At 39.7% G+C, this 19,922-nt stretch overlaps 4 protein-coding genes across 8 annotated transcripts; 3 read left to right on the plus strand and 1 right to left on the minus strand.

Moving 5' to 3' along the window:
- The first annotated feature begins 1,973 nt into the window (after nt 1-1,973).
- LOC135349029 (erythromycin 3''-O-methyltransferase-like) lies at nt 1,974-3,301 on the plus strand. Its single transcript, XM_064547479.1, has one exon. It carries the CDS (start codon nt 2,121-2,123, stop codon nt 3,102-3,104), a length of 984 nt encoding a protein of 327 aa, XP_064403549.1. The 5' UTR covers nt 1,974-2,120; the 3' UTR covers nt 3,105-3,301.
- A 2,169-nt stretch (nt 3,302-5,470) lies between these two features.
- On the plus strand, nt 5,471-10,876 carry LOC135349018 (D-glutamate cyclase, mitochondrial-like). 4 transcript variants are annotated; one of them, XM_064547463.1, is made up of 5 exons: nt 5,471-5,788; nt 9,082-9,560; nt 9,630-10,585; nt 10,633-10,772; nt 10,829-10,876. In XM_064547463.1, exons 1-4 carry the CDS (start codon nt 5,511-5,513, stop codon nt 10,765-10,767), a joined length of 1,848 nt encoding a protein of 615 aa, XP_064403533.1. In that variant the 5' UTR covers nt 5,471-5,510; the 3' UTR covers nt 10,768-10,772; nt 10,829-10,876. The 4 variants fall into 4 exon arrangements, with proteins under 4 accessions (XP_064403533.1, XP_064403534.1, XP_064403532.1 ...); XM_064547464.1 differs by having other exon boundaries at nt 10,833-10,876; XM_064547462.1 differs by lacking the exon at nt 10,829-10,876 and having other exon boundaries at nt 10,633-10,809.
- A 625-nt stretch (nt 10,877-11,501) lies between these two features.
- On the plus strand, nt 11,502-15,946 carry LOC135349026 (cilia- and flagella-associated protein 36-like). Its single transcript, XM_064547474.1, has 5 exons — nt 11,502-11,803; nt 13,586-13,650; nt 13,699-13,800; nt 14,489-15,160; nt 15,567-15,946. The coding sequence occupies exons 1-5, from the start codon at nt 11,710-11,712 to the stop codon at nt 15,843-15,845; spliced, it is 1,212 nt and encodes a 403-aa protein (XP_064403544.1). The 5' UTR covers nt 11,502-11,709; the 3' UTR covers nt 15,846-15,946.
- LOC135349022 (solute carrier family 22 member 15-like) lies at nt 15,791-19,882 on the minus strand. 2 transcript variants are annotated; one of them, XM_064547470.1, is made up of 7 exons: nt 19,640-19,882; nt 18,438-18,865; nt 18,006-18,356; nt 17,869-17,951; nt 17,732-17,813; nt 16,225-16,330; nt 15,791-16,067 (listed from the first exon to the last, which is right to left on the minus strand). In XM_064547470.1, exons 1-7 carry the CDS (start codon nt 19,877-19,879, stop codon nt 15,927-15,929), a joined length of 1,431 nt encoding a protein of 476 aa, XP_064403540.1. In that variant the 5' UTR covers nt 19,880-19,882; the 3' UTR covers nt 15,791-15,926. The 2 variants fall into 2 exon arrangements, with proteins under 2 accessions (XP_064403540.1, XP_064403541.1); XM_064547471.1 differs by lacking the exon at nt 17,732-17,813 and having other exon boundaries at nt 16,225-16,322.
- Nucleotides 19,883-19,922: the final 40 nt, after the last annotated feature.

Here is a 19,922-nt window from a genome sequence, read left to right on the forward strand (position 1 = left end):
TAAGGTATAGCTCATAAAATTTCATAAAATCTTGTCTAATCAACTTGTCACTCTACTGCATTGCTATAATTATCTAGGCCTGCTCTTGACATCAAACAAAGACCATGGTTGGTATGAGATCATTATTTTAGTGCGCATGCGCACCTTAACTATGACCTTTTTGCCTTCAGTATTTGCACGCTACCTTAAGGTGATATATTTTCACGGGTAGATTTGTTTGCGTTTTCACTGTTAAGCTCGTATTAAATTCTGCTAATCCTGCTCAAATTGTGATATTCATAGCGTTTCTAATTACTCGCAAGTGGTTTTATCATTGCATTTTCCATTATCTGCGAGTACACATTTTTGTGATTTTATTCTCGTTCGCAGAAATTAATATTAATACCGGTACTCGCGAAAATATGCTAAGGTTGACCGAGCAAGTATAATATTATAGTTAAATGACCGGCTAATTGCTTGGAAATTAGCCGATGCCCAACTGTTATTTATACCTCTGCAACCCAAATTTTATTCTAAAAAAAGTTATACCTGCATGTTGTAGCCTATATACATTACAATTTCAGTTAAGAGTCTGAGGGATGGTTATTGCGAATTACTCAGGTAGAATCATTTAATTTTCGTATGATGCTCTTCAATATTATACAAAAATTCCACCATACGAAGATAATTATAATAGTGTGGATAAAACAGTTGGCATTCCATTGCTCTGTTTTGAGTCACCTAAGGAAGCCATGCATCTGCAACAGTGATCCAGAGATTGCTATCAACTGTCTCATAATTGCAGTAGCCTCGTTCCCTGGCCTTACTTTTTCTTGCTGTTGTCACTGTTCATCCATGAAAGACATAGTGCTAGTGAGGCAGCAAAGAAAGAAATGGGCGTACAGTTAAGAAAAAGTAAGGCCTGGTTTGGGAAATCGCGTGATCCACAAGGATTTTTATGAACGTGGGCGATATGTAGCCCACAATCGTGACGTAAGGTATTCTCCCACGCATTCAGAGTTAATAAGACTGTACTGAGACAACCACCAAGCTGTGCTGCAAGTCAGATCAGAGAACCAGCGTGGCCAGCTCTGGTGGCAGTAGCTACCTGCTATATATGATAATGATGACTAACTTAAGCTATTCTTGATCTATACTAGCATGTAGAAAGACACAAGAAAAGGTAATAGTCTGATAGAATCTGAACACACAATCTAGACTAGTAGATCATCTAGCTAAGCCTAAGGTATATAGCTAGCTATAGTGCTTGCAAACTTCCAGTTCCAAGTCCATGTCCAGCTTGCATGCTGCAGGCAAAGTTTTATTAGTCATAGATATCTGTGTGGGCAGTCCAACATCTCTAGCTCAGCATGCCCACGCTCATTTTCACCCTTCTACCACCCTTCTACCCTCACGCGACTTCCCGATACAGGCTCTCCTTTTTCCTAACTCTACGTCTATTTCTTTCTTTATTCCTCTAATTAACTACCGTATTTTATCTCATTGAACGATTAAGACAGTATTTTATCTTATTGAACGATTGTGATAAAGAACAGAAAAAGGAGAGCCTGTGTAGAGGCTATAATTGCAGTGCAGCTGCTTGATATTATTTTGGGATCACACCAGTCTATAGTACGTCTATTGATTGTAGCCAATTTTGAGCAGAGAAGTGCAAAATTTGTTTGCCTCCAAAGTTCCAGTGAACGAACGCATCCAGTATCACGTGGCTTGTCCCATTGTTTGTACCCTTCATGTCTTATTACTTACTGACTTATAACAGAATTTGTTCTCTTCTGCCTATACACTTCCTGTCTACCTTTATGATCCAGTCTACTTCCTGCTGATGTTTGGGATCACACCAGTCTATACTATAGTACGTCTACATGCAGCCAAGAAGAGTTTGCAGCTAATTTGCGGTCATACCGAGGTGCGGCAGGTATATGAATCGTGGTGGCACATGTTCCCTCATGTGCATGTGGTGGTCTGACATTCATAGGATTCTGGTACGTGGTGTGATGTCGCTTCTGAAGGGTGACCTTGCACACACGTAAAGGTAAAGTATATCAGTAGAGCTACCGTACAGTTATACTCTCTCTACTTAATTCTCTCTTGGGCGTATATGCACTCTAGCTAGCAAAAAAATGTCTTTCATTTTGTACGGTGTTGGCACTGCAGTTTTAGCTCTAATTGTGTATGTGGCTTACAGTTTTGTGAGCAGGCAGAGGAAAGCTGCTGATTTCAAAAGAAGAGAGAAAAAAGAGTTTGCAAAAGAAGGCACACAGTGGAAAAAAAGCCAGCATGAATACTATGTCGAGAAATTTTACGGAACTGGAGTGACGGAGAAGCATGACTTCCATGGTGGCTATTTGAACTTTGGATACTGGGTCGATGCAAACAAAGACTACATCAAGGCAAGTGAAGGTCTTCTCTCTCAAGTGGCAGATTCTGTACGTCTTGGCAAAGATAGCAGGCTGCTGGACATAGCGTGTGGTATGGGATCTCAAGACATTTTTTTCTACAATAAGTACAAACCTGAACACATCGACATGCTAGAAGCCACACTCACCCACCATATCATTTGCAAAAAGCGTATTGAAGAGGGTGGCTTGGAAGATCATTTAGCAGCTCACTATGGAAGTGCTACACAGATTCCTTTCGATGAAAACAGTTTTACCCACGTCTTCTCTATTGAGGGTGGTGTTCACTACAGATATCGGAAAAACTTTTTCAATGAGACTTTTCGTGTTTTGAAGCCTAACGGCTGGATGTCACTGGCTGATTATGCTATGCCAACGCCTCCTAGGAATTTTATCGAAAACTTCTTTGGACGGATCTGTTCAAGCTTGTGGAACGCACCTTTAGAAAACTGGTGCTCTCCTGAAGTTTTCAAGAAGCGTGTTGAGGAAGCCGGCTTTGTTGATGTTGAAGTGAAAGACATTGGAAAACACTGCATCCCTGGTTACTATGAAGAGTCGATTCGACCCGAAATTCTGAAAGAGTTGACCAAAATTAGGGGCTGGTTCACTACGTATATTCTTTGTCGTATTCTGGATGAACTTATTTTATGGGCTTTCAATCATCGTCTCCTGACAGAAGTGCTAGTTCGGGCTCGTAAGCCGGAGTGATTTGACATGTTGTTACTACAGTCAGGCAAGTTTGTCTGTATTGTTGACAATGTTATTACAATAGGAGTCTAACTTGTTCATTATTTTTTTTCTCTTTGTATGGTTTTAACTTAGTTTCTTAAGTGCGACGTATTTTTGAAAGCTCTTCCCTTTCGTGAGTTCACGAGGCTAAAAAACGTTTTAACTCGTTAAAATAATTGTAGTACAGATGTATAATTAGGAAGAGTGCAATATGGGATGAGTAACAAGGATACTAATTGCATGAGGCGTAGCCGAGTGTATTAACCTTGCCAGTGCTTGTTATGAGTGCTATTAATCCCTTATTGCACGAGTAGCCATACTATGTAATAGTTTTGGAGGTGTCTATGGGATTTAGAAGCCCTCAGCCACTTCAGTACCCTCGCTACGCTCGGGATACTAAATCAGTGCCTTTGGGCTTCTATCCCATAGACAACTCCAAAACAGTGTCTAACTCAGATACTAGTGCGAATGCAAGGAACCGCTTGACTACAATACAATTACTTGACAACAGAATACTAGGTATTATACTAAGTAAATAGCAGTCCCATAGTATACCTGCTCTGAGGCACTTTTCCCCCATGTAGATCTTATCAACTATAGTGTCTAATGATTGTTAATCGTTTGTGATGCAGTTTCAGTAAAAGAATTTGCCGTTATTCGAACGTGCGATCGTCAAGGCAGTAATTGCACGTTGTTAATGACGGCGTGCAATTACTGATACGCAATTAATCACTGTACGAATCACAGTGAATAATAGGACAATATGCGTTTATAGTATGGTTAAGAGTGAAATTATAATTATGGGATTTAATAGTAGCACAAGTAACAAACATGCAATTGCAATTGCACGAGGTGAAGCCGAGTGCTGTTTACCTTGCCACTGCTTGTTATGAATGCTTATTGCGCGAATAACCATACTATTGATTTCTACATTAGACTCTCGCTATTCCGGCTCTCAAAAGTACGGCCACCTCGATATACCGGCCATTTGGTTTGGCATAGATTAGATTAATTGCTAGCTATTATGTTTACTGCCAAAACTCGCCCTGAAATGCGGCCACTCGCTATTCTATATACTGGCCAGTGCTGGCTGCCCCAAAACTAGGTCTTCTATACGTTTATTAGCTAGGGCCAGATAATTTTGGGTGAGAGAGTTCGTTATCCTCGAGACAGTTTGCAAAATAGTCATTAGATAATGATTGTAAGGTTGTTTTTTTTTGCCGTGGCTATTTTTTAAAATGCAGCTACCTCGCTGTAACTCTGGCCAAAGCTGCACTGTCCCAAGGGTGGCCGGATTAACAAGAGTCTACTGTATGATGCACATGCAGTTCTCGCCAGTTTTTAACAGCTGAGGCTGTTATTCGAAAAATAGCCCCAATGCAATATGACGACGCCATGGACGTGCTATATTATATTACCATAGGAGGTGCGAAGTATACTGGACCTTAGCTAATTACGGTCACTAAAATTAATACATAGTACATCTTGTTAACTCGATTACACAATTAACCTAAGTCACGACTCTATTTTGAACTGCACCATGTGTAAATGTAAACTTGTTGTTGGCACTACTGTGAGTCAGTTTTAGTCTCGGGTCCAGGCCGCGCTTTAGAAAAGAAAGTCTGGTCAGAAAACGAGCCTCGAGGTGCAGTAGTCAGTCAGTTTGTCTGTCTGTCGTCCTGTGTATTCTGAGTCTGCTCACCTGGATGCGATATTGCTGTGTTTGTAGTATTTAATTTGATGTTAAAAGTAAACAAAAGCTAAAAAGCTCAAACTTGCACGTTAGCCATGCGGCTTTGACGCGAGGCTGTACACTCATGCACTATACACTAGAATTTAATACATGTACAAGCAAAATGAGCTAAACAGTGAAATTACAGACTGTGTAATTAGATAAGTGCAAACCCTCGGCATTAATTTGGTTTGTGAAATTATGTTATTGGTACTCCCAAGTAGTTAGACATTCGTTGCAGTTTTCAATTACCGATACTGATTTTTAGATTGACCCAGAAACATGAAAATTACATCCGGAATTTGTCTACTGTACCACCGTATTATCAAAGGTCCGATGTACGTGCATGCATTGAATCGATCACTACAAGTGCATTGGTTTCATTTGTGGTCCACACCAGGAGCAGACGAAGATGGAGCACATTTACAAACTGTCGTCCCAGTAATGTTCTCTGTCAGGAGTACATGAATGTACTCCTGGCTCTGTGCATAGCGCATGTGGCTAATAACCAATCACTCATTTTCAAAAAAAGGAGTAACTGCGAGCTAGGGAGTTATTGTATTGTATCAAGAGTTTATGATAGAGAACTCTTGATTGCAACATAGCGTTAAATTGGAGACAAATCGGCCTGGGAACGAGGCTACCGTAATAAAATGTCTGCCACCAAGCTTGTTTCGATTTCAGCTCCAGCAAATGCAGCCAGGTTTTCCCCAAAAGATGCTAGAGCCATTTTCCGTAGAAATGGCTATTATGGAACTACTAGTGGGTTTTGTGTTGGCTATGAACAAGCGAATGTGACCATGTTACCATCAAGTCTTGCGGATGATTTTGAGAAGTTTTGTCGCAATAATTATGGCTGTTTTCCTCTCCTGTATCGAAGTAATCCTGGTGAGATTTACGCTCCTCCACTTGCCAAAGACTCAGACATTAAGTAAGTTGTTGTCTGACCCATCTGGTAGATATTGAGTGCATGATTGATGCTAGCCTCGATCCAAGGCCCAGCGCCGCGCAGTCGCTAATCTAATCTAGGCTTTGGATAACATCGTATATGCTCAATAAAACAATGACGTCACAACGAACGGAAGTGGTGGATTGAAGGAAGTAGATAGAAATTAATTTCGATTGAATTGTTTCTAGCCCATCTGATAGTATTCTGATAGCTACCCTTAGCCTTCTATGTTAACAAAAGACTCAATGCCCTGCAACAGTGTGGATGACAATCGTCTGAACGGAGTGAAAGCTGACAAGAGCCTACCGTATTTCTTCTAAAAGAGGTGCCGCTTTTTAATAATTACGATATTAGCTAGGGCTATAATTAGAGATAGAAAAATAGAGGCGCATAATTAGAAGGGCGCCTTATATAAAGGTTATTTGAGCAAGTGGTATCCTCAATTTCAGGCCGCCCTAAAAAAATTATGGAACTCGAGGTTCACAGGTCTGTAAAATGATCCTGAGTGTATCCTTGGCCTTCCAACTGGCCTTTTTGTGGCAACTACAGGTGGAGGAGGTGTCTCACACAACCTTAAAATAGAAGTGATACTGGCCTCCATTTAGCAAGGCGCCACCAAAAAATAATTTATGTAGCCACCTCAGGGTGTCATACAGGATTTTGAAGTAGAGGGGGAAATAAGAAAAGTAACCAGAAAATTTTGCTAAAAAAAAGGTAAACTGTTATTTCAATACCCTTATAGTATGTAAAATTGCCAGCTATGGACCCTCAGTCAGCAAAAAAAGGGGGGGGGGGTATCCCCCTTTCCCCCCTGTATGACACCCTGCACCTGAAGCTCTATATGGAGACCTCAAAATTTATTTTTCAGTCTAGGTGGCGCATAATTAGAAGGGCGCCTCTTTTAGAAGAAGTACAGTTGGTATAGGCTGCGCCCATCTCATACTAACTTTGATGAAAAGTACTGCTACTGACTCTAAAATAACTGTACAAAAAACTACAGCTCTGTCTCTAGCTCTGTGTATGCATGTTTTTTACTACTTTGTCAGGATATTTTCTCAGTATTATAGGAAATTTCACGGGATAAAATATCCAATAATTTTGCGCATGCACAAGCAGTCAGTAGTAGGCCTTCTCTTCAGGGGAGGCCAGTGAAGGAGGTTAGATTGCATAGTCTCGTGATACCATCCGGTAAGCGACTGCATTGGAGGGAGAGAGAACCGTCTAGTTACTCTGGGCATACTTTTTCTGTTCGTCAGATGAAATGTTGGTAGAGTAATGCTTACACAAGAATGTAAGATAGCTTTCAGGAGTACAAGAGTTTTACCGTATAGCGCGAAATTTTCAAGGGGTTCACTGTTTTCGTGGGTTAGCAATCCTACACAAAAATTAAGTCCACGAAAATGGTTTTTTAATTAGCTATAACGTGCAAAGATTAAAGGCGTGGCCTCCGCTAAGCAGTCAACCTATGAAATTCATTCAACGAAATGCTTTTAGAGGCCATTCCACGAAATTTAAGTGCCTCAAAATGATTCCCGCTATACGGTATTTAGTGCGCATAACATTCCTGGGTGACAGAACAGAACACCCGGAGTAACCGGACGGTTCTCTCCCTCCTACGCTATTCATGAGAATCGGCTGGTATCATGAGACTAGATTGATGCACTCATGGTAATAATATTGCATGGGACCGAGTGTTGAGACACAAGCACGAGTGCAAGAATAATCAGACACAATGCATTCAGACACTGCAGTGATAAAAAAAATTCCTTTGCACCATCTAATTATAAGCATAATTATATGCGCATGTGCAGCGTATTGTGAGTGTGTGTGTGTGTGCGTGCGTGCGTGTTACCACTTCTATAGCTGCTTGACAGTTACACTTGAAGTAGCGGAAGTGATCAACTTTCGCATATGTTTAATGATTCTAGTAATAGGGTATAGGCTTTTAGTTTTGCTTACCTATTCAAACGTGTGCATAGCAAAACCTGTTGATATAACTAGAAGGCTAGTATGCAAAAGAGCTGCACAGCTGCATTGTTTCATGAGCTTTCAGCATAATTACGTATAATTTTTTTATTAAGGTTGATCATTTCCCCAAATGTATATAATTATTATTTTAGTCAATTAATTATTAGCAGGGCCTAGGAAAACAACCCTTATGGAAACGTTCAGTACGCAACGTTTAGTACGCTACAAAGTAAATTTTGACTCTCGGTTACGTAATGCACTCGGCTGTGTCTGGTGCATCACGTTAACCTCAAGTCCATCCTCGGCACACAGAGATTAAACACTAAAGGTTACAGTAAACCATTTGCTCATTAATTATTCATGAGCTAGGTCTAGTGACCGTGAGGAAGTCCAGCTGAAATGCAGTAGTCGGTCATTTCATGGCTCGAATAGACTAGATAGCTTAGGTACAGTCTACTGTAGTTTCACTATATGCAGGGCGGGTCAAAGAGATATTTCGAAAAAAGGCTTCTAAAAGCTCACAAGAGGCTGTTTTCCTTGGCTCCGACCGCCATTTTAAGTATTATTTTGTGAGAGTTTCTTATCCTAGTGAGAAAAATGCTTTGACCCGCCCTCCAGAATGGTAAGAAGCATCATATAAGAGCAAGAACACAGAGCTAGAAGTGTTTTTGAAGTTTAAAATGACTACTAGTTTGTATTGTTTCTAGTAACTTGATCACTCAGAGCTTCCACTGAAAAATCTTTTGAAGACTGATACTTGTACGTCATACACCAATATATTTATGTGCTTCAAACTTCTATCGTGGCATTTATAGTTTCACAAAATCGAAAATCATGAATATTCATGAGCAAACTTTTTACTGTAACCTTAATCTTGGCTAGGTGCACGTGTTCTAAATAATACTTAAAACTGCAAAATTGTTATACTCTACGCTATCATTCTGAGCTGTAGAATACAAAATATTAAACTTAGTGGTTCAGACGAAAATTACCTGCGATACAGTATAATTAAAAACAAAGTATACTCATGTTTACGGGGTCTGTTGTTAAATAAGCTACCTTCCTTGCCACACGGCTGTTACCTAATCATTAGTCAGTAATCATTTTGGTACCGTAAATAAATATGCCACCTGATTCGCACACTCACTAGTTTTAAAGGCTCGAACACATTAAAAATATTATTTTATGCGTGAGATGTTGTTTGGTTATCTCAGCCTAAACACAAGTATATGATTCTCACGTATGCTACTACATGTTATCAAGGGCATATCAACCACCGAAAGTTAAATATTAATAAACTTTTGCAGATGGGACATTCCTCGGTATGTAATTTACGCCAATGGAAAGATGGTTGATGATGTGATGGACTTAGATGGATTCTCTTCTACGTGGGGTGATGTTGTGTGTTTTTACACTGGTTGCTCATTTACCTTTGAGCATGTTCTGATTGAAAATGGCATTGAACTATCCAATGTCAAAGCAGGAAAAAATTGCTCGATGTACTGTACAGATGTGATGCTTAGAGATGCTGGTCCATTTGCTGGAATTCAGATGATGGTAAGCATGAGATCGATTCAAAAATCTCTTCTTAACACCGCTGTGACTATTACGGCACAATACCCACATCACCACGGTGCTCCCGTTCATATCGGCGATCCACTTCGAATAGGAATCACTGACATCACCAAGCCTGACAAAGGAGATTGGCAGGTCACTCTTGAGGACGATTCTGTTTTTGTTTTCTGGGCATGTGGTGTATCAAACACAAACGCCATCACAGCAGCAAGTAAGTTAGAAAAGCAAATGTGATTGCAATACAAAAATAATCTTTACTACTGATCATTTTCCCCTTCAGAACCCAAGCTTACCTTTTGCCATTACCCCGGGTCAATGTTTATAGCAGATACAAAAGCAGAAAGGAAGATATTTACCGAAACGATACAAGTTGTTCAACTTTCCAGGCCACAGGATCCATACTTTGCCTCGATAATTGGAAGCAAAACTGTTGCCATACTTTCTCAGCTTGAAAAATCACTACTTGATGATCCAGGTAAACGGGGCATAGCTCACTTATCAGTGGAGCATGATTTTATGAAGTCTGTGCTTTCCCTTTCCCATTCCAAAAGGGTTTTGATAACCACTGGGTTTCCTGCCAATGTTGATCTACCGCAGAAACAAGAGACGGATGGCATATGTGGAGCTCTGTCAATGTGTCAAGCTTTGTTAGCTCTTGGCAAGCAAGTGAGCCTAGTATCCGATCAGTCAACTCATAGTATTTTGGAGAAGTGCGTGCAGAAGATGTTTTCACTTGGAGCGTTGACATCAAATATTTCTGTTATCTCCTTTGAGAATGCTACAAAGCTCATGGAAACTTCACCAAAAGATTTTCCGATTTATGATTGTCTTGTAGCTATTGAACGAGCTGGAAGGTCAGCAGACGGAACATACCGTACGATGAAGAAAAAAGATATATCTATGTTTGTAGATCCCATTGATGATTTGTTTTTGTATGCTGCTTCAAATCCGCTAGTGAGCACTATTGGAATTGGAGATGGTGGAAATGAACTTGGAATGGGGAAAGTTAGGGAAAGAGTTGCCGAGAGTATCAATTTCGGTGATGTCATTGCTTGCCATACTCCAACAGATCATCTTGTTGCAGCTGGAATCTCCGACTGGGCTGGTTATGCGATTTCTGTTGGACTGTATGCTGTCTCCCAGTGTCCTATTCATTGGAGATATACATGTCGTGCAATCAATGCGGAGGCTCCTCAGCCGTTTAAATCTTCGGAATTCCTCCCATCCAATGAACAGGTATATTCACAGATGAGGTGCTTGATCTAATTAATCTATTCCTGCAGGTTGTGTTACTTTTGGAGTACATGAATGACTCTCTGGGCATAGTTGATGGTATCACTAAGGGGAGTGGATCAGTCGATGCTATTCCCATTAAGACTGTTTTAGAGAAAGTAGGAGCTATGCTTACACTATTGTGAATTATGTATGTGTGAGGATTTATCAATGTGTTGTAATGCTGACCTGTCCAATCTCCCCCAGGTAGGAAGTACGACAGTGTCAATATAATTGGAGTCACTTTTCAAAGTCTATGTAAGTGGACTGGCCAAAAGTAGTGAGGGTAATAGTCCCTGGCGGGTTTTTAAATCACACGGCAACGTTAACAGCCATATTGGTTTGAACTTTTGATCTGACAGTACAAGTTAAGACTCAAGAGCCCATAATCATATAGCAAATAGATCGAGATAGGTCTGCAGAAAGTAATGTGACTTTCGATCTGTTTAGTAACTGCTGTACCCATGTGGGAAGGCGGTCACAAACACCTGCGTGCCACTCTATGATGACAACTAAAATGATACATGCACCCTGACTAACTCGAGGCAGCAAATTAATGTGCCAATAATTATATGCCCTTCAGGTAGGAAGTCGCGTTCTGCATACATCGAATGGACGACATAATTAACCGTAGAGAATGTTCATAATTATTTTGTACCATAATTATCGTAATTTTGGGGTTTTCGTTTGAATCCCTGAGCTCAAATATTTTACACGAATGAAGCATACTGTAAATACATGTATAGTATCTATGAATGAAGCGATCGTCGACCGCTACAAAGTATTTTAACCCACAAACAGACAAAAATAATATTGCTGTGAGGATTATAATTAGTTTCTCTCTTTCTATTGCAGGCCGATCGCAAGGGAGTACACTCGCCGAGAAAATGACATAAAATTGTACAGACCTAGCTAAAGTACAATTTCTATCCAGTTATCCTGTAGTTGCTATAATAGTGCGCATGCGTTATGGCACAGCATGATGCTGCAAACAGACCCCGTGCATTCTCCTGACAAGAAACGACCCCGTGGATTTTGGCTGCGTAGTCTTGACAACTGGAAAACAAAGAGATATCACAGTCCTGGACATGGAAGTTTGGATTGTAGACGGTTTGATTGGCTTCTTGCAATCTCCTGGATGGACATCTCCTATCAATAATTTTATTGATAAGAACTGTGTTGGTAAGGTATATAGATCTGCTATAATTATACCAAGTATTAAGAAGAGAAGAGTATCGAACTATCGATACCTTTACACAAAAACTTTGCACAAAGTAACGTGACATCCTGTCAATTGCACGTGAGCAACTCGCAATTGATGATGTTTGCGCTCCATACATTACACAATGCACATAATTTGAAATTAAGTTAACCGTGACGTTTTTAGGGGTGTAGTAATAAGTGTGAGTAAAGAGTGCAAGTGAAGATGTGATCAATCCGACTATTGTCTCTATTTAGATGATTTTTGTGAAGTTCATATCAGTGTGCAGTGAGCAGCTATGAACGCGAACGACTAGCTAGAATAAGATGTCATTGATGTCATTGTTCAATTACCACACCCCTAAAAACGTCACGGTAAACATTAATTTTACTAGGAGATTATTACTAGTAAGTTTCCAATACTTTATCACGTACGAGTCATGTTACTTTGTGCACCGTTTTTGTGTAGAGGTGGTATCGGTAGTTCGAAACTCTTTTCTTCTTATACATGTGTGTGTAATCAGGCCATAATTTAAGCCTTCCAACTCAAACTAGCCAGCAGGTATACATGTAGTAGAACCCGGACACCTTGAGGCAGGCCGGATAACAGAATATGTCAGATAAATCGAATGGAACAAGTTGCACAACATAAGCTGCATTGCATAACTTCTTTTCCTTTTTTGAGTTAACACACCAAAAAATCCTCAGCAATAAGTTATCCACGCATTCCACGATGAAAAAATTGATCGTTTTGTAATGCTTAGGAACCCCCGTAAAACACTTTCGCATTAAGTCCAACCAGATTTTTAAGACTTACAAATGCCATATTAAAACAGTTCCATTTTAAAAATCTGTGGATATGGGATTGGTCAGAGAGTCTAATACTTCTCTGCACTAGAACTGGTAGAGCAGCAGACAAAAAAAGATGCACGGGAGCAGCCATTACGAACTCTATAATTATATACAAGTTAAAAAAAACCATTTTTAGTATCAATCATGTTGTGCAATTGGATGCAATTGCAGCACACAATAGAGCCTGGTTATTTAACTTTTGAGCAAAGTTGTTAAAGTGTCGAGTTAGTACGTATAGGTGAATAAATTAATTTAGTGGCCACCATTTGCACGTCACACTTGAAGCAGTGACGTCGAACAGCTAGACTAAGAGAGTATTAAAGTAAATAACAAGCCGCATTGGTTTTAGCATGCATTGCTTTTATATTGGGGATATGACTACACCATTAGGGCTTGGAAAATTATGCTAGCATAATTTTTGGAATAATAGGGAGACTTTTAGCAACAAGCATAATTGAGAATAATAGGTCACTTAGCATAATTTGACCATCAGACCTAATTTCACATCTTATAGATAGACAATAGATCTGTACCGTACGCACTAGCCACTAAGCAGGCATGGAGGAGTATTTTCTCTTTCGGTACAGAGGATTATATTTCATTTTTTCTGTAATACTATCTCAGGTATAGCCTCGGTCCCAGGCCGATTTAAAAAATATATACTAGCTAGAGACACAGCGAGGCTGGGAGCGAGGCTATAATACCTCAGGTAGTGCTATCAATACAACTACGTGTACAAATAAATTGTCTTTTCATTGATGTCTTTGGAGTAATAATAGGCTGACTTTTTGAGAATATAATTATAGTCAAAAAGAATAATAGGCGAAATAAAAAGTGTAATTTGCCAAGGCCTATACACCATCGTGTTTATAGAAAACCAGGGGCATTATTTTAGTAATTTCTTCTTTGTAGTGTTCAATCCAGGAGATGAGGACAAGTTCGTCTACGTCGACATTCACAATCACTACAACACGTTGGTAAGTAAAATGTTCAAAGAGATGCTTATTTAATACTGATACCCACAGGTCGATCAACTGCTTAGTAAGTTCACAGCTGAGCTTGGAATCACAGCGGAGCAGTTGGGACACGCCTGTGTGCAGAGTCAAACCTTGGGGGCATTATATCAAGTAAGTTGAATTTACCTGTAACGTCAATCCCAGGGGCTATTATTTTGGGATGTGTGTATTTATGCACAGAAACATAATTATTATGATGAAACTACTGCGGGTGCTGATACCTCTGCCTCGGTGGAAAGCTAGCAGCACATGAAACACTGTTTTGCTATTTAATTTTGAATGGCATGAGTGGGACCCTGATTGTTGCTAAGACGGTACAGAAGGTTGCCAATCCAAAGTCCATGGTTGCATTCACATCAAGCAGTCCAGCTATTTTCCTCACTCTTGCAGCTGCCATTAGCTAGCATTCTAGTGCAGAGCTAACTCCTAATACATGTACATTGTAGCTAAGTTATATTGATATATCAACATATTTTGCTACATATGAATCTGAAATGGCCTAGCTTCGAAGTAAACAGAAGTATTATCATAATATATGAACAGCTGGTCTAAACACAGAGACACACACGTAGTACTGTATATATATACCTCGGTGTGCACATTTAAATGAGTAGGTTGAACCTTGTGATTTCGTGCATTTATTTCAACAGCCATATGTATATAGCCAGACCGTGAAAATTGTGATTTTTGTAAGCAGTATAATAATTAATAGGCTGGGTATATACCGACATGTACATGTATACTACCATGACATGTATACTACCGTGACTTACATGCTATATAAATTCGTTCCTTACAGAAGCCATTGGAGCAAGTGTTAGCAGCTGAGAATGTTGTGCTATTTAACTCTCTAATGGTGCAAAGAAATATTGATCTCGAATTCCAAGCACTTGAACTTCTTAAAACCCAGCTTGGACATGCCCCGGATGCTTACGACCCAAATTTGCTTCCACCCACTGCTCCTCTTGATAAAAATCTAAGCAACGAAGAAGAAATAATTCAACAAGCCTTGAAAGAGTCAAAGAGAGAATTTGAAGCCCAAAAATCTCTAGATGAAGAAGAGATGGAGAAGCTGATCAATATTGCCACCAATGAGAGCTTGAGGCTTTTGAAAGCATCTGAGAAAGAGAAGCAGTTGAAATTTGAAACTTCTTTCGACAAGAAGAAAAGTACTCTAGAGAAGCAATCAGTTAAAACTTCACCGAAAACAACACAACAAGCACCTTTAGTTTCCATGTCCCCAGATTCTGAGAAAGAAAAGCAGCCGAAATTTGAAACTTCTTTCGATAAGAAGAAAACTACCCTAGAGAAGCAATCAGTCAAAACTTCACTGAAAACAACACAACAAGCACCTTTAGTTTCCATGTCCCCAATGCATGCAGTGTCCACTTCCACATCAGAGGCAGCCTCTATGTGGTTACGAAGTGCCAAAAATGAGTACGAGCAGGCCGAGGAACAACAAAAAGTTTCAGTACGTGTCAAACACTATAATTTATACAATACACATGACCAATATTGATATATCGGAGTCTGCTAAACAAAACCACCAATGTGGTATTATACCTCCCCCATTAAGCCCACGTTGGTTCCTTGACTTCTATTGGCAGGATCAAGCTTGCCTTTGTACTGAATTCTTGGAGTTAAGCTAAATCAACACGAGGCAGTATTTTTCACCCTAAAATATTGTATATCGGCGTGGGGTAGAGGCTAGTACCGTATTTTTTTTTAATGCAAACAAGGTTTGCTGTTTCAACGTACCTGATGAAAGGCTTTAACAAATTCCATGCAAACACTTATAACAATTCATGCTCATAATTATGATTATAGCTTAAGATTGATGTTTTGTGCTATACGCTACATGTGCTATTACTGTGCAGGTACAATTACCTTCTGATCTTAAAAGCAGGGAGGCATATCTCAAACGGCAACGTGATCACTTACTTAAAATTAAGCGGCAAGCTAGAGCCAGGGACCTGGATTCCTACAACACAACTAAGAAAAAAACACCTCCAATGTCTCGCCCAGCAACACACACTTCTGACCAAAGTGCTGGATCTGTTGTCAAGCCAATAGAACATGCTATAAAGGAGAAGAAAGTTCACACAGGAGTGCTATGCAATGTCATAGCACGAAAAATGAAAGAATACCAACATTGACTGTAGGACAATCCATTCAACTCCATAGACCATTATAATTATAATTATAATTATGATTGATGTATTAAAATTATTGAAAAACTAAAACTTTTGACATTCCAGTTCTCTCAGTGTCTCTGGCATTGGTTGACCTAGCGTCTCTGGTAGAGTGAAGCTTAGCAAGCCGGTCAGGGTACCAACAGATCCCAGAACCAGCATAGGAAGACCCACGCCATAGCCGACCTAATGTGCACATAGCTATGTAAGGCATTCACTGTAGCAAGAGAATTTTTGCATTTCGTATATTAAATAAAATTCGTGTGTCTAAAGTGATTAGATTTAAGGGAATGCACAACTCTATTAGGCCGCTGAGCCAATAGTAGTAAAAAGAATTACTTACCAGCAGTAAAACAATAGGAGCAAAAAATCCTCCCAGTCGTGCTCCGATTGTTGCAACTCCAGCCCCAATGTTTCTGACTTGGGTGGGGAATAGTTCAGCTGAGTACATTAGTAAAACCAGTAGGTTTTACATAGGATTGGCAGTGGGTTTGCCCGTGTTTAGCAATATTTCAATTATTTTGACTCATGTTTAAACTGTTCTATCTCTGCAGGGAAAGGCCACATCAAGGAACTGGCTAGACAGATAGTTTATTTAGCCTTTTCTCTCTTTGTATCTCTCATTTCATAATCCATGAACATTTCAATGAATGAATATTGTCATTTTAAAAATTGCACTATTTCTACGTTTCACCGCTCTTTGTCTGACTGACTAAGTAAGTAAGTAAGTAAGTAAGTAAGTAAGTTTCTTGCCCAGCATTTGCTCCAAGTACAGCCATCTCCAGGACATTCTGCACAGGGTTTCCAAACGACTACAACCTGGATTACAAAGCGCTTCTTCAGATTTGCGATTGCTTCCACGAGGCAGATGACCTCTCAGTCTCTATTTCTCTTATACCTAGACAATTCCGCCATCTTTAATGACTCAGCAATTGCTTTGTGGCCAATTAATAATAGATAGGCGTGGCTAATAAACCGTGCGCCTAAAATCAGTGCAGCAGTGCTTTTCCAGAGCCTGAGGTGTTGCTTTTCTTCACACTGTTCAGCTCTAGCTCCCTTTCTCTGACAGGCATGCTATATGCACTGGCTAGATATCATGCTCTTAAAATGGCTATCATTTAATACTGATTCGCAAATTCAACATATCAAGCAATATTATACTAATTATTAGTACAGAGATATTCGAGAAGATATCTGATCAGTCCTGTCTTCTCTTCTTGAACTTCTGTACTGCCTCTTGACGTTCCACTTATGCATGTCATGATACGTAAACTGTACTTAAAAAGAAAGGGAATCCGACTAGAAAAACATTTGCAATGTGAAAAATTGCTAGGATTGGCCAGGGGAACCACAAAAAAGCGTGGGAACAAGAAATCAGACGAGAGCATAACTCCAATCCGTTACAACGTCATGAACATGTACAATACATAGTATATTAAATAATAGACTGTGTTTCAGATCCATCTATCAGCTTCCATCCACCACATCATTCCATGCAGGTCACCAGTACGGTCCGTGCATGTTACTACACATGGATGGACTGTGTATACCTGTGCTCAACACTGCATGTATTAGGAACATCAATTCATCACAAATCATCATGATTATGTGCCCGCACATTCCAAAATGGATGTATAATAAATATATAGGGATTGGTCATCACTAAATAATATATTATTGCGTGGCATAATTGGCTGGGAAAACATGGGAAAACTACCAGTAGCTACATGTGATTGACGTTGTAACGGATTGGAGTTATGCTCTCGTCTGATTTCTTGTTCCCACGCTTTTTTGTGGTTCCCCTGGCCAATCCTAGCAATTTTTCACATTGCAAATGTTTTTCTAGTCGGATGTAGATACAAACAAAGGAGCCTGACACTGCCAGTTTACCAAACAAGGCTACTGACGTCATTATTAGACGGTTGTCATATCCTATAATTATAATATTATAATGATATTTTTATATTCCTACTGAGAGATAGCTCACCAAACCACTGCATACAAGCAACAGCAAGACAAGCTATCCCTCCACTGGTCAGAAACACTCCATGTAACCTCTTGCGACCAATACTAAAAGGGATAAACAGTAACAAACATTAATTTTAGTGTTTATAATTATCTCACCTGTCAAGCAAAAAGTATCCGGCAATGTATGAAGGGATCTCAACCAGCCCTGCGAGGGCAATATTTACATATCGATTGCCACCCAACTCTCCTGCACTCATCGTTAGAGCATAGTATACTAAACAGTTTGCAAACCATGTTACAAACAGGATCACGGTTCTTCGGCGAATAACCTTTCCTCTGAACAAATCCAGCACAGAGACAGGCTCTGCTGAAGTTGGGTCAGTTGGTTTCTTGAGCTCTCCTGCAGGCATCTCGACTCCATTATCTGAGGCCAGTCTTGCCAGCACTGCTCTAGCCTCCTCTTGTTGTCCATTTACCAGCAACCATCTCGGAGACTCAGGGATGACTCTTAAAATATAAACAAGCTTATTCAAATGACAATCATAAATAGGTGTAATAATAACAATGTATAACATTTTAACAGCTTACCTCCACAATAAAAGAACTAGGAGTCCACTCAGACTGCTTACACTGCTAAACAATCTCCAGTCAGTTATCAAGTAAGCTTGTGTAGCAAGTAGTGGGTGGCACAGAGAGTAAAAAGCATTACTTAACATAACAATCTTTGTTCTTCCTTGAGTCCCAGTGAGCTCTATCGAGAGTACATAACTTGAGAGAATCAATCCAGTAACACTCAATGCCACAAGAAATCTAAATACGACAAATATGTAATAGTTTGGAGCAACACTGTACCCAAGTCCCATAGCAGCGGTAAGAACAACTGTGGTGAAATATATTTTTCTGCGACCTATTCGATCGGCAAGTGTTCCCCAGAGCCATGCACCCAACATAGCTCCACTGAAGAATATTGATTGGGAGAGCTTGGCCAGTGAGGACTTGTCGCAAAGTAGGTTCCACTACATGTATAAAAAATGTAATTCTGAGTACCAGAGTACAGCTAGCCTATCTTATTTATAATGGGACTTGTGATACCCATTTTGTATGCATTTTGTATGCATATAAATACAAATGAATTTTATTTTCAAGGATAGAAGTTCAAATGACCCCACCCCTATAGTAGAGAGGTTTCAAACCTCGAAAATGTAAATACAGCTATACGGTATTATTACCAATTTTAAGCCATTGCGAGAGGTATCAGATTGTTCAGTACATTGATATCTACATCATGTTTGGAAGGTTTGTCACTGGAAAAAATATGGTTTAGGGACCAATAAGTTTGGTCTGGTCTGAAAAACAATTATATGGTCCCCCCTGAACATTTCAGTCCACTTAGACAATCTCGAATCTGTGGTTGGACTAGTAGCAATGCAGTTTTTTTTTAGAGCAATGCATAATTATGGTAACCTAGAGTTCTCTCCATAACTTATACATGCACAGGCAGCTATCTACAAGCTCATCATGAAAGGAATGTGCAATGGAGCAAGATGAAAACGAGCGATTCCTTGCTTCTGAAAGCATTTGTATTAAACGGTGTTGCCTTTTTTACCAAAAGCAAGAGCTGTTGCATACGCATATAAAGTTGAATGTGCATATAACTGTAAATCGATCTCTATAATTATAGCACCACTTTTTTCCAGGGCGGACCAATAATTTATTTTCAGCAAAAATTGGTCCAAACCAACATTTTTGTGACAGGTCTATTTGTAAAATCGATCAATGGAAATATCTACCTCTGAAATAATAGTGCTGACATCTTCCAGATAATGAGGCTTACAGTCACCACGAGCATACTCCAAGCATTTGGCATCCAGTTCAGTTTTATCCCCACAAGTCCACTGAGGTTCAAATCCAATGAAACTAAGGGCAATAAAGTGAGACACTGAAGCATAATGAATTGTTTGAATAAGTATATACAGCCTCTTCTGAGCTCCTCCAAATCCTATTCTCCTCAATACTTCTTCTACCTCCATCCTTTTGTCTAGTTGGTAAGAATCGCCATGTCAGCTTTGGATT

This window comes from Halichondria panicea, chromosome 15, assembly GCF_963675165.1.
Source record: "Halichondria panicea chromosome 15, odHalPani1.1, whole genome shotgun sequence".
Classification (NCBI taxonomy): Eukaryota; Metazoa; Porifera; class Demospongiae; order Suberitida; family Halichondriidae; genus Halichondria; species Halichondria panicea.